The 15,551-nt window shown below is 44.2% G+C and overlaps 1 protein-coding gene across 1 annotated transcript in view; it reads left to right on the top strand.

The window, feature by feature from the left end:
- LOC126456542 (gustatory receptor for sugar taste 64a-like) overlaps nucleotides 1-13,499 on the top strand; it is a 164,830-nt gene extending 151,331 nt beyond the window's left edge. Inside the window, exon 9 of the mRNA XM_050092290.1 lies at nucleotides 13,389-13,499. Within this exon, the coding sequence (XP_049948247.1) occupies nucleotides 13,389-13,499 (111 nt within the window). The remainder of the gene's footprint in view (nucleotides 1-13,388) is intronic.
- The last annotated feature ends 2,052 nt before the right edge of the window (nucleotides 13,500-15,551 follow it).

Raw genomic sequence — 15,551 nt, 5'->3', positions numbered from 1 at the left:
TTATATGCAACTGTTTTTAAATTTTAATAATTCATAGTGCATGAAGACTATGGCTCAGCACAATAAACAAGTATAGCTCAACTACACTATCAAAAATCCCTACCACAGTTCCTCAGATTAACCTGAACCTACAGACAGAAACTGTAGCAGATTTTAATGTAAGTGTGTGTAGATGATATGCTGTTTGCTGCCTTATAACAAAGTTCCGTGCTAATTGTATGGGTCCGTATGCAATTCCTTATAAATTTCAGTGGTTCAGGGTGCATGATTGTGATGGATTGCATTAGCTGGCCCGTATGACTCATTTACGCTATAACCCCGACTATAGATCCTCAGATTAGCCCGAACGTACAGACAAAAACTGCGGCAGGGGACTGTAATTTATGTATGTGTAGAAGCCGATATGTCGCAGGACTCCACTCAGTTATACATATCTATATACAATTTCTTACAAAGTTTAATGATTCATGGTGCACAACGATGATGGCTCGCCATAGTTCGCCAGTATGACTCAATTATGCTGACCAGATGGCGATAACATCATTAAAACTAGTCGTAGAGTAAACTTATATTGTAACTTCCCGGAAGCTATATCTTCCTTTTTCAAATACACATTATTTTCCACGAACGTTTGCTTTTGAGAGTAGTCATAAAGGTTTAATTATCACCTCAAAAAAGTCTAGTTGCGTAGTTGGTTTCTGTTTGTTTACAGATGTGTGTCCATAATCTTGGTACACATTGAAATCTTTGCACCACAGCAACGTAGCGTGCTGCTAGATGGAGCAGCCCATTGAAGAAGTGGAGCTTAAAAAAATTCCCCAAAAGCTGCTGTAATGTGTATTTACTTACGATAAAATAGTTAAGATCAAATGACCGTCTTCAAATCACCTACATATCGACAAAAAAAATGATAAACAGTACATGCCAAAACAATTAAAATGAAGTATTGTTTACAGATGTGTGTCCATAATCCTGGTACACATTGAAATCTTTGCACCACAGCAACGTAGCGTGCTGCTAGATGGAGCAGCCCATTGAAGAAGTGGAGCTTAAAAAAATTCCCCAAAAGCTGCTGTAATGTGTATTTACTTACGATAAAATAGTTAAGATCAAATGACCGTCTTCAAATCACCTACATATCGACAAAAAAAATGATAAACAGTACATGCCAAAACAATTAAAATGAAGTATTGTACAAACCAGACATTCATGGATGTCGTTACATTAGGTTGGCGCCAAATCATAAATACCAACAGTAGCAACATCTAAAATTGATAATAATCATGATATATCCGAGAATTTGCCGTACAGGACGGTCAACCAGTTTGGTAATACTTTGGACTGTCGCTTCTCACCTGCGTGGCACAGTCAGGATATCGACTACACTGCAGTGTGAGATCCGCTAACTTCCCTTTGACGGAGTGGGATGGAGAAAGTGTCATAGGATATTTAGCACAGGTGATGTTGGAACGAAGAGAAGTTTGTTAGGAAGTGAATAATGGTGCAAACACTTCCAAATATATCTGCATCTATATGTATACTCCGCAAGCCACCCAACGGTGTGTGGCGGATGGCACTTTATGTGCCACTGTCATTACCTCCCTTTCCTGTTCCAGTCACGTAGCCGGACGGTGTGGCCGTGCGGTTCTAGACGCTTCAGTCTGGAACTGCGTGGCCGCTACGGTCGCAGGTTCGAATCCTGCCTCGGGCATGGATGTGTGTGATGTCCTTAGGTTAGTTAGGTTTAAGTAGTTCTAAGTTCTAGGGGACTGATGACCACAGATGTTAAGTCCTAAAGTGCTCAGAGCCATTTGAATCATTTTTGAACCAGTCATGTATGGTTCGCGGGAAGAACATCTGCCGGAAAGCCTCCGTGCGCGCTCGAATCTCTCTAATTTTACATTCGTGATCTCCTAGGGAGGTATAAGTAGGGGGAAGCAATATATTCGATACCTCATCCAGAAACGCACCTTCTCGAAACCTGGACAGCAAGCTGCACCGCGATGCAGAGCACCTCTCTTGCAGAGTCTGCCACTTGAGTTTGTTAAACATCTCCGTAACGCTATCACGCTTACCAAATAACCCTGTGACGAAACACGCCGCTCTTCTTTGAATCTTCTCTATCTCCTCTGTCAACCCGACCTGGTACGGATCCCACACTGATGAGCATTACTCAAGTATGGGTCGAAAGAGTGTCTTGTAAGCCATGGACTACATTTTCTAAGGACTCTCCCAATGAATATCAACGTGGCACCCTCCTTACCAACTATTAACTTTTTGTAATCATTCCACTCCAAATCGTTCCGTACGCATACTCCCAGATATTTTACAGAAGTAACTGCTACCAGTGTTTGTTCCGCTATCATATAATCATACAATAAAGGATCCTTCTTTCTATGTATTCGCAATACATTACGTTTGTCTATGATCAGGGCTTCCCAACCTGTGGTCCGTGGAGGGGTCCGCCGGCTCTTTCTAGGGGGTCCGAGGCCACCTTTCACCAAATCGTCTAAAATAATGAGTAAAATTATTGAATAAAAATGTGAAAATCAAATTCATCACTATTTTTTTTCGTGTGAAAAAATGTGTACTTTTGCTTCAGGTCGTATCCCCAAGCAGCCTTTGCGGCTCCTAAGTGAGAACGCATACACAGTTTAGTGCCGGAGAATGCGGCTTCTCTGATCAACTATTTCGCAACAATACGGGGGTCGTTTGTGCCCCGGTTCACGGCGCTAGATGTGCCGAAACCTTTTACGCATGCGCGGAGCGAGCTCTGTCGACCAATCACAGCGCTCGCTGGCACGTATGCGGCCCCAGGCATCATTAAATGTTAAACTTGCTTTGTCAGTGCACTACCAATTTCATAAGTCGATTTTTGACCAGTTTACTACTTCTAACATGGGTCGGTGGCTGAAGTCAGGATCATTGAAGAAGGCTGCAGTTTCCCCATCGCCTTCACAACAAGGGAAGTTTCCAGCTGAAATGAATGAGGAGGGAGGACGACCAAAGGAAGACTTTACATACATTTGAACATTTTTCTTCGGATTTCACGAAAACCCACACACACACATACACACACACACACACACACACACACACACACACACACACACGACTGTTACGAAATATGCATGCTCCTTAGACAGCAGTAGCCAAATAGTAGAAGCGAACAAATCATAAGTGGCAGCTTGTCAACAGCGAACAGTTTCGGCGTGACGTTGATTGCTCTTGGAGGAAGACAGCTCCATCGTGTGAAATTTCAATTACCAAGTAATTTTAATCAGGCTATAGTGTTTTGAACAAAGTGAGTAAATCCACTAGCAAGTGTCTGGATACAGTGGGAATTCAAATTGTATCGTTAATTTCAAGTTGTTTTCATTCATCTCTAAACCAAAGACTATTGTTGATACTTCGGGGGGGGGGGGGGGGCATTGGGAACATGGCACTTGCATTAAGAAGCTTTCAGTTCCCATGGGTTTCGCTCTGAAATTTAAAGTTACTGTGCTCTTGACTGACTAGGGGTCCGCCATGGATTTTCGACTGAAGAAGGGGTCCGCCAGCTGAAAAGGTTGGGAAGCCCTGGTCTATGTTAAGGGTCAGTTGCCACTCCCTGCACCAAGTGCCTATCCGCTGCAGATCTTCCTGCATTTCGCTGCAATTTTCTAATGCTGCAACTTCTCTGTATACTACAGCATCATCCGCGAAAAGCCGCATGGAACTTTCGACACTATCCACTAGGTCATTTATATATATTGTGAAAAGCAATGGTCCCGAAACAATCCCCTGTGGCACGCCAGAGGTTATTTTAACGTCTGTAGACGTCTCTCCATTGATAACAACATGCTGTGTTCTGTTTGCTAAAAACTCTTCAATCAAGCCACACAGCTGGTCTGATATTCCGTAGGCTCTTACGTTGTTTATCAGGCAACAGTGCGGAACGCCTTCCGGAAGTCAAGGAAAATGCCATCTACCTGGGAGCCTGTATCTAATTTTTTCTGGGTCTCATGAACAAATAAAGCGACTGGGTCTCACAATCGCTGTTACCGGAATCCATGTTGATTCCTACAAAGTATATTTTGGGTTTCCGGAAATGACATGATACGCGAGCAAAAAACATGTTCTAAAATTCTACAACAGATCTATGTCAGAGATATAGGCCTATAGTTTTGCGCATCTGCTCGACGACCCTTCTTGAAAACTGGAACTACCTGTGCTCTTTTCCAATCATTTGGAACCTTCCGTTCCTCTGGAGACTTGCGGTACATGGCTGTTAGAAAGCGGGAAAGTTCTTTCGCGTACTCTGTGTAGAATCGAATTGGTATCCCGTCAGGTCCAGTGGACTTTCCTCTGTTGAGTGATTTCAGTTGCTTTTCTAGTCCTTGGACACTTATTTCGATGTCAGCCAGTTTTTCGTTCGTGCGAGGATTTAGAGAAGGAACTGCAGTACGGTCTTCCTCTGTGAAGCAGCTTTGGAAAAAGGTGTTTAGTATTTCCAGAATGTCTGGATATGCTGTTTCGAGCCACTTACTGATTTAACGTAAGTCCAGAACTTCCTAGGATTTTCTGTTAAGTCGGTACATAGAATTTTACTGTCGAATTCACTGAACGCTTCACGCATAGCCCTCCTTACGCTAACTTTGACATCGTTTAGCTTCTGTTTGTTTGAGAGGTTTTGGTACACTTTATTTTACTCACTTTATTTTACTCGGAGAGGCATCTCACAGTGGCCTTTTATCCATCAGTGACTGCACTATACCACTCTAGCAACCCCTATTTTCTGAGTACTACCTTTTGGTATCAGAGACGATTACTTTGCTAGTGTCTCGTCCCATTGCTATCATCAGATGGATACTTTAATCAAGATTCCCTTCTATACACCGACAAGTACCAATTATTTGCGCATTGCGACTCATGCTGCTAAACACTAGGAGATAGTACTTCTAAACACACAACTCTTGATTTTTATTTATTTGTTTATTTAAAATTTTTGCGTGTAGGCCATGAAGCTTATAACTTTAGCAAACGTCCTACATAGGTTGAGCAGATTAACATAGATAACACGTACAGTAGTGTACAAATATTCATATTAATATTCTAATTATATTACATGTTACAACAGAGGTCAAGTAGGTTAGAATTCACTGAGTGAATATAAATATTTATTTACTAAGAAGCCTTTTAACTTCCTGTGGGACAGCTTTATTTCACAAGTTTTCAAAGCATGTGGCGGCTTGTTGAACAATATCTGCCCATTAATATAAGGACTATTATCAGCTATTTTTAATTTTGTCCGCGCGGCACCCCCCCGTCGGAGGTTCGAGCCCTCCATCGGGGATCTACATCTACATCTACATCCATACTCCGCAAGCCACCTGTCGGTGTGTGGCGGAGGGTACCTTGAGTACCTCTATCGGTTCTCCCTTCTATTCCAGTCTCGTATTGTTCGTGGAAAGAAGGATTGTCGGTATGCCTCTGTGTGGGCTCTAATCTCTCTGATTTTATCCACATGGTCTCTTCGCGAGATATACGTAGGAGGGAGCAATATACTGCTTGATTCCTCGGTGACGGTATGTTCTCAAAACTTCAACAAAAGCCCGTACCGAGCTACTGAGCGTCTCTCCTGCAGAGTCTTCCGCTGGAGTTTATCTATCATCTCCGTAACGCTTTCACGGTTACTAAATGATCCTGTAACGAAGCGCGCTGCTCTCGGTTGGATCTTCTCTCTCTCTTCTATCAACCCTATCTGGTACGGATCCCACATTGCTGAGCAGTATTCAAGCAGTGGGCAAAAAAGCATACTGTAACCTACTTCCTTTGTTTTCGGATTGCATTTCCTTAGGTTTCTTCCAATGAATCTCAGTCTGGCATCTGCTTTACCGACGATCAACTTTATATGATCATTCCATTTTAAATCACTCCTAATGTGTACTCCCAGATAATTTATGGAATTAACTGCTTCCAGTTGCTGACCTGCTATATTGTAGCTAAATGATAAGGGATCTTTCTTTCTATGTATTCGCAGCACGTTACACTTGTCTACATTGAGATTCAATTGCCATTCCCTGCACCATGCGTCAATTCGCTGCAGATCCGCCTGAATTTCAGTACAATTTTCCATTGTTACAACCTCTCGATATACCACAGCATCATCCCCAAAAAGCCTCAGTGAACTTCCGATGTCATTCACAAGGTCATTTATGTATATTGTGAATAGCAACGGTCCTACTACACTCCCCTGCGGCACACCTGAAATCACTCTTACTTCGGAAGACTTCTCTCCGTTGAGAATGACATGCTGCGTTCTGTTATCTAGGAACTCTTCAATCCAATTACACAATTGGTCTGATAGTCCATATGCTCTTACTTTGGTTATTAAACAACTGAAGTCAAGAAACACGGCATCTACCTGTGAACCCGTGTCTATGGCCCTCTGAGTCTCGTGGACGAATAGCGCGAGCTGGGTTTCACACGACCGTCTTTTTCGAAACCCATGCTGATTCCTACAGAGTAGATTTCTAGTCTCCAGAAAAGTCATTATACTCGAACATAATACGTGTTCCAAAATTCTACAACTGATAGACGTTAGAGATATCGGTCTATAGTTCTGCACATCTGTTCGACGACCCTTCTTAAAAACGGGGATGACCTGTGCCCTTTTCCAATCCTTTGGAACGCTATGCTCTTCTAGAGACCTAGGGTACACCGCTGCAAGAAGGGGGGAAAGTTCCTTCGCGTACTCTGTGTAAAATCGAACTGGTATCCCATCAGGTCCAGCGGCCTTTCCTCTTTTGAGCGATTTTAATGGTTTCTCTATCCCTCTGTCGTCTATTTCGATATCTACAATTTTTTCATCTGTGCGACAATCTAGAGAAGCAACTACAATGCAGTCTTCCTCTGTGAAACAGCTTTGGAAAAAGACATTTAATATTTCGGCCTTTAGTCCGTCATCCTCTGTTTCAATACCATTTTGGTCACAGAGTGTCTGGACATTTTGTTTTGATCCACCTACCGCTTTGACATAAGACCAAAATTTCTTAGGATTTTCTGCCAAGTGGATGTGTGTGTTGTCCATAGTGTAAGCTATTTTAAGTTAGATTAAGTAGTGTGTAGGCTTAGGGATTGATGACCTCAGCAGTTTGGTCCCATAAGACCTTACCACAAATTTCCAATTTTTTTTTTTAAATTTTGTCCTCTGCCTGAAGTAGTTATCCTTACTTCTGGTATAATTATGTGTATTACGGCATTTATTGACTTGGCTTTTACTATTTATAAAAAATACAGTAAGTTTATACAAGTAAAAGGAATATACTGTTAAATATTTATGTTGGACAAAGATTTCACGACAGGATTCTATGGACTTCATCCTTGCATTAATCTAATGGCTCTTTACGGTAATACTAATATTCTTTGCAGGTGCAACTCTGCTGGACAACCCCACAGTTCAACACTATAATTAAGAAATGGATAAACCGTTCCATAGTAAACAATTTTTAGTGTTTGACTTGTGACTATTTTTGCCAGCTGACTTATCAGATACGTGCTACTGCTGATTTTCTCACATACAGAAGTGATGCTGTTTACCCAACGGAGATTTTTGTCCAGGTGGACACCAAGGAATTTAATATTATCTGCTTCTGCTGATGTAATACCACAAATATTGTTTATTCCAGCCTCATAAGAACCATTTGTTTTAAATGTTAGTAGCTGGGATTTACTGATGTTGATGTTTATTCCCCAGAGTAGAAAAAATTGTGGTTACTTCCATCACACGCTTATGAGGAAGGTGTCATCAGCATAGGTTACTAGATATGAATTGAAGGATTGTGTCTTGCTAATTACATAAACCACAAGAGAAAGGGACCAGTGATCGATCCCTCTGGTACTCCCTCGATTACTGTATCTCTAGAAGACTAGGATCTCTCCCTCTTCCTATTCCTTTATTTCACAACCACCTACATAGGCGGGCTTTCTCTACTTCCAACCCGGATGAGCACATCTGTATCCGAGTACCGAGAATACAGTCGCAGGTTACTTTATTCATCTGTTTCATTTCACCACCTCGCCTCTAACGCCCATCCACCCTACTCTTTAAACTCTGCAGTCCTTGTGTAGCATCTGCTACATCCAAATTTTGTTTTTTCCTAGTTCAGAGAATAAACTAAACTAACAGTGCCTGATTGCAGCATACACTTTACATTATGTGCTTTCAGTTCATTTAAAAAAAAAAAGTTCCCTGTAGGTGGCAGCATTTGTCAGCATATCTTCGAGAAATTAAGGAAATTTCTGTTTCTTTTCAGTAATTTTCGACTATAATGCCTTTATAACACGCTGTAATGTGCTAATATACCCTACACTATGGAAAAAGTGATTGTTTTTTATCACAACAAAACAGAAATATACAGGGGTTGGACAAAAGCATGGAAACAGGGAGAGAAATGCGTGACTGAACATATAAGCAGATGGTAGCCAAGCTTCCAGGTTGCGCTATTGTATTGGACCACTACTGGCGCCTGTGGAATGTCCTCAGTATGTGGCAAGAGTCAATCGCGATCACCACAGTGTTACGTGTAGTTGTGAGTGCCTTATGCTAGAGCTAAGTGAATTCAAATGAGAGCAAACTATTGGAGCTGTCAGTGATGCAAATTCCTATAACAGTAAAACGTGGTGCCGAAGCCACGAAACCTGGACTATAGAGCAATGGAAGAAACTTGTTTGGTCGTATGAATCTTCTTTCACACTTTTTCCGTCTTCTGGCTGAATTTATGCGCCAAGAGTGAAACTTGTGGAGGGGATTGATATAATTTTGGGCAGCCACATCGTGGTACGTACACTCCTGGAAATGGAAAAAAGAACACATTGACACCGGTGTGTCAGACCCACCATACTTGCTCCGGACACTGCGAGAGGGCTGTACAAGCAATGATCACACGCACGGCACAGCGGACACACCAGGAACCGCGATGTTGGCCGTCGAATGGCGCTAGCTGCGCAGCATTTGTGCACCGCCGCCGTCAGTGTCAGCCAGTTTGCCGTGGCATACGGAGCTCCATCGCAGTCTTTAACACTGGTAGCATGCCGCGACAGCGTGGACGTGAACCGTATGTGCAGTTGACGGACTTTGAGCGAGGGCATATAGTGGGCATGCGGGAGGCCGGGTGGACGTACCGCCGAATTGCTCAACACGTGGGGCGTGAGGTCTCCACAGTACATCGATGTTGTCGCCAGTGGTCGGCGGAAGGTGCACGTGCCCGTCGACCTGGGACCGGACCGCAGCGACGCACGGATGCACGCCAAGACCGTAGGATCCTACGCAGTGCCGTAGGGGACCGCACCGCCACTTCCCAGCAAATTAGGGACACTGTTGCTCCTGGGGTATCGGCGAGGACCATTCGCAACCGTCTCCATGAAGCTGGGCTACGATCCCGCACACCGTGAGGCCGTCTTCCGCTCACGCCCCAACATCGTGCAGCCCGCCTCCAGTGGTGTCGCGACAGGCTTGAATGGAGGGACGAATGGAGACGTGTCGTCTTCAGCGATGAGAGTCGCTTCTGCCTTGGTGCCAATGATGGTCGTATGCGTGTTTGGCACCGTGCAGGTGAGCGCCACAATCAGGACTGCATACGACCGAGGCACACAGGGCCAACACCCGGCATCATGGTGTGGGGAGCGATCTCCTACACTGGCCGTACACCACTGGTGATCGTCGAGGGGACACTGAATAGTGCACGGTACATCCAAACCGTCATCGAACCCATCGTTCTACCATTCCTAGACCGGCAAGGGAACTTGCTGTTCCAACAGGACAATGCACGTCCGCATGTATCCCGTGCCACCCAAAGTGCTCTAGAAGGTGTAAGTCAACTACCCTGGCCAGCAAGATCTCCGGATCTGTCCTCCATTGAGCATGTTTGGGACTGGATGAAGCGTCGTCTCACGCGGTCTGCACGTCCAGCACGAACGCTGGTCCAACTGAGGCGCCAGGTGGAAATGGCATGGCAAGCCGTTCCACAGGACTACATCCAGCATCTCTACGATCGTCTCCATGGGAGAATAGCAGCCTGCATTGCTGCGAAAGGTGGATATACACTGTACTAGTGCCGACATTGTGCATGCTCTGTTGCCTGTGTCTATGTGCCTGTGGTTCTGTCAGTGTGATCATGTGATGTATCTGACCCCAGGAATGTGTCAATAAAGTTTCCCCTTCCTGGGACAATGAATTCACGGTGTTATTATTTCAATTTCCAGGAGTGTATTTCCAAGGACACATGGCCACTCTGCTAGATCACATTACTTTCAACGATTATGTGACCGTTTTGACAGGTCAAGTCCATCCCCAGGGGTGGTGCCGTGTTCCAAGACGTCAAGATTCCTGTTCACACAGCTTGCATCGCTTAGGACCGATTTTGTGAGCGTGAGGATGAGTTGTTCCATCTCCTCTACACACCACTGCCATCAGATCTCAATATTATTGAGCGTTTATGGTCCACTTTAAAGAGACTGGTACGTGACCGCTACCCACCTCCATCATCGTAACCTAAAACTGCCACTATTTCGCAGGAATAATGGTATAAGATTTCCTTGAAAACCATACAGGACCTAGATTTAACAAATCTGGGGCAACTGGAAACTGGTTTGAGTGTCAATGGGTTTCCTACGCTGGATTAAAAATGGTCATGTGGTGTTTTCATTTATTTGTTCATCCCCCCCCCCCCCCCTCCCCCCCCCCCCCCCCCCACACACACACACCTTTTTTCGATGTATCAAAAGGACTACAATCGGCAACGACCTACACTTTTACATTTCCAGTGACATTATTTTCATAATTTTTTATGTGTTTAATATTCAGTTTTCTGAGTGTTACACACATTTCAGCTATCTTTAATACAAATATTATTCACTCAGAATGTGTACTACCATTTTCGTGGATAATACTGTTTTGTTTGGATTTAGTGTTTAACCTTATTTTGTCCCTGAACAATACATTGACCACCAACTTTTCATTTACAAAATGAAAAACTCAGGAATGAAAAGTATTATGTCTCTATGCTAGTTGTCAAATATGTGGAGTCTACGAATCCAACGTGCTCGGTTTGTTAGACAAAAAGTACAGAAAAATCCTATTAATGAGTTTTATTAAAAAATGGAAATATACAATACTTACCTTCGCAATTACACAGATGTGTCGCTAGCGAAGGGCTACATACAAAATAATCAAGCTTCTTCTGTGTAAACAATTCCTAGTTTGAGCTACACTACTGGCCATTAAAATTGCTACAGCAAGAAGAAATGCAGGTGATAAACGGATATTCATTGGACAAATATATTATACTAGAACTGACATATGATTACATTTTCACGCAATTTGGGTGCATAGTTCCTGAGAAATCAGTATCCAGAACAACCACCTCTGGCCGTAATAACGGCCTTGATACGCCTGAGCATTGAGTCAAACAGGACTTGAATAGTGTGTACAGGTACAGCTACTCATGCAGCTTCAACACGATACCACAGTTCATCAAGAGTTGTGACTGGCGTATTGTGACGAGCCAGTTGCTCGACCACCATTGACCAGACGTTTTCAGTTGGTGAGAGATCTGGAGAATGCGTTGGCCAGGGTAGCAGTCGAACATTTTCTATATCCAGAAAGGACCGTGCAGGACCTGCAACATGCGACCGTGCAATATCCTGCTGAAATGTAGGGTTTCGCAGGGATCGAATGAAGGGCAGAGCCACGGGTCGTAACACATCTGAAATGTAACGTCCACTGTTCAAACTGCCGTCAATGCAACCAAGGGGTGACTGAGACGTGTAACCAATGGCACCCCATACCGTCACGCCGGGTGATACGCCAGTATGGCGATGACGAATACACGCTTCGAATGTGCGTTCAACGCGATGTCGCCAAACACGGATGCGACCATCTTGATGCTGTAAACTGAACCTGGATTCATCCGAAAAAATGACGTTTAGCCATTCGTGCATCCAGATTCGTCGTTGAGTACACCATCGCAGGCGCTCCTGTCTGTGATGCAACGTGAAGGGTAGGCGCAGCCATGGTCTCCGAGCTGACAGTCCATGCTGCTGCAAACGTCGTCGAACTATTCGTGCAGATGGTTGTTGTCTTGAAAACGTCCCCATCTGTTGACTCAGGGATCGAGACGTGGCTGCACGATCCGTTACAGTCATATGGATAAGATGCCTGTCATCTCGACTGCTGGATACGATAAACCGCAATCGCGATACGCTACAATCCGACCTTTATCACAGTAGGAAACGTGATGGTACGCATTTCTCCTCCTTACACGAGGCATCACAACAACGTTTCACCGGTCAACTCCTGTTTGTGTATGAGAAATCGGTTGGAAACCTTCCTCATGTCAGAACGTTGTAGGTGTCGCCACCGGCGCCAACCTTGTGTGAATGCTCTGAAAAGCTAATCATTTGCATATCACAGCATCTTCTTGCTGTCGGTTAAATTTCGAGTCTGTAGCACGTCATCTTCGTGGTGTAGCAATTTTAATGGCCAGTAGTGTACATAGAGTGTACAAGTGAAGTAATGAGTGTTGACGCTTCTATCCAAGTCGCTGATCTTGAAGCTACTATCAACTAGGCCGCGACCAGCAGAGCGCGGCGGTTATGTCCTTCACACAGCGGCCGCTGCTGTCGCGTTGTCCTCCTGGAGGGGGGTCCGGTCAGTGTGCGATTGGCTGACTTCTTCTCACAGCCATCTCTTCTCTCTCGTTCCTGACTGGAGAGCCGGCACTTGACTTTACGCCGCAACAAAAAGGATAAACAATAATTCATCTTAGTTATTTTGACTTTTACTATTTATTATACAGTTTTGTTAATATGTTGATGACTTTGAAGATCGTTCCTCAATGAGAACTGGTTGTCGATAGATAAATGCACATTATACCAGTGTTTGGTGGTTTCGCGCTGCTGTCTTTATCTACATATTGAAGCTACACACCGCTGATTGCAAATTAATTGGGGCATCGTGTGGTAATTGGTTTTTGGCAACAGCGGCAATATTTTAGCTATGTCGGACAAATCCAGGCGGCTAATTAAGCCATCTGGACACAGCTGCAATATTTAAACAGTATGTATAGGATGAGCCATTTTGTCTTGGCTGCTGTAGGGCTGTGCTACGGTACGGGATTTCATTGTTTACCAGAGCTGTAGACTGCAAACAGATTGAATGTTAATTATGTAATTTGATTTAATTATAGTTGGTAATTAAAAGTTTATGACTACCCTTCGTGATTACTACTTTGTGTTTTAATGTGTAGCAGTATGCGCTGAAAAGGCATAAACATAAATTTTGGTGCAGTTTTCATCACTTACTCGAAATGTTGACTCTTTATTTCCCATGATATTTTGTTTTTCAGGTAGCCGGCACCATAGCGACGTACGAGGTGGTGCTCTTGCAGTTGAACGACGTGAACTCCTTCAGCAGGACGGAACAGCAGTCCCTCAATTCGACAGAACCCGTTTGCTAGTAACCATTGCTCGCATCGAGAACATTTTGTCAGCTGCTGATGATCGCATTCAAGTACTCAGCAATCGTATTTTCATCTAAGACAAAGCAGCCTTTCCTACAGAGGACACAATTTACTAACCGGCAAATGTCCTATTCGCGTGTGACGCCTGATGATTTATGAACGAAGTGTATGAGACACGTGTTTGCTTCTTGCTCGACGAAGAAAAAGTGAAGAATGTTGGTTAAGGGTACTGAATGTGAGACTTAGCGGTCCTGTCGACGACAGGAGAAATACGGCTAAATTTAAATCTTTCCAGAATGCAGTTAGCCTACTTCCCCCTGGCATGACATGCGGTCGTGATCACATGGCGAAACCGTGGCAAATCTCGCTGTAGGGGCAGTTATAAACGACTTCCAACATCTAAGGAGCGTTGCAGAGGACGTAAGGTGGAGATTTTATTCCACTTCCCACGAAACTAGCCGTTAGGGTGACTCTTTGTTTTCCAAGTTTGACTTTTTCTTTGCTTTGAGCTACTCCCCAGTTTAATTCGAGTCCATTCCACACAAAAATGAATTTTACACAATTCGGACTCAACGGTAGAAAAGGAAATGATGCCTCAGCTCTCACATTTGGAAACAAAGAAAACTAAAAAACGCATAAAAATCTCTGTAAAAATCTCTTGACTCAAGAACTATTCTTCAGAAGTAGCTAACTAGCCAACGACATTACCACCTACCGTTTAAATATTAATATTATTCTGTTAACTTTAACAATAGTATCGCTAAAGCTACTCTTTACAGTTTTTTTAAACAAATACCAATAAACCCACGATTCCTTAAGGCCCGCTTTACACAGTACGTGCTACACGAACAAGAAAGTCGTTATTTACCGCAGCGCTCCACGCGACAGACAGTCCAACTACAAAAAAGCGTTTACACGGTACGTGCTTGTAAGAGTATTTCAGACGGAAGCTGTGACGCAGTATTTAGTTGTTTTCGTGCAGTTTATGTGAAATTAAGTCAGTTACATGTGTAAACTACCTCACTATAAAAGCAGGAAATCATGAACACACCAATAGAAATGTTGCGTTTCTGTCGTCTATGTTAATTTACTACGTTAACTCACTCTTTTTCTTTCGTGAGAATACACATTAGGGCTCATGTGCGAGTAAACAACAACATATTTTTCAGAGCAGTTCCAAATACACTCCTGGAAATTGAAATAAGAACACCGTGAATTCATTGTCCCAGGAAGGGGAAACTTTATTGACACATTCCTGGGGTCAGATACATCACATGATCACACTGACAGAACCACAGACACATAGACACAGGCAACAGAGCATGCACAATGTCGGCACCAGTACAGTGTATATCCACCTTTCCCAGCAATGCAGGCTGCTATTCTCCCATGGAGACGATCGTAGAGATGCTGGATGTAGTCCTGTGGAACGGCTTGCCATGCCATTTCCACCTGGCGCCTCAGTTGGACCAGCGTTCGTGCTGGACGTGCAGACCGCGTGAGACGACGCTTCATCCAGTCCCAAACATGCTCAATGGGGGACAGATCCGGAGATCTTGCTGGCCAGGGTAGTTGACTTACACCTTCTAGAGCACGTTGGGTGGCACGGGATACATGCGGACGTGCATTGTCCTGTTGGAACAGCAAGTTCCCTTGCCGGTCTAGGAATGGTAGAACGATGGGTTCGATGACGGTTTGGATGTACCGTGCACTATTCAGTGTCCCCTCGACGATCACCAGTGGTGTACGGCCAGTGTAGGAGATCGCTCCCCACACCATGATGCCGGGTGTTGGCCCTGTGTGCCTCGGTCGTATGCAGTCCTGATTGTGGTGCTCACCTGCACGGCGCCAAACACGCATACGACCATCATTGGCACCAAGGCAGAAGCGACTCTCATCGCTGAAGACGACACGTCTCCATTCGTCCCTCCATTCACGCCTGTCGCGACACCACTGGAGGCGGGCTGCACGATGTTGGGGCGTGAGCGGAAGACGGCCTAACGGTGTGCGGGACCGTAGCCCAGCTTCATGGAGACGGTTGCGAATGGT

This window comes from Schistocerca serialis, chromosome 2, assembly GCF_023864345.2.
Source record: "Schistocerca serialis cubense isolate TAMUIC-IGC-003099 chromosome 2, iqSchSeri2.2, whole genome shotgun sequence".
Classification (NCBI taxonomy): Eukaryota; Metazoa; Arthropoda; class Insecta; order Orthoptera; family Acrididae; genus Schistocerca; species Schistocerca serialis.
This window is presented reverse-complemented; position numbering and strand designations above follow the sequence as displayed.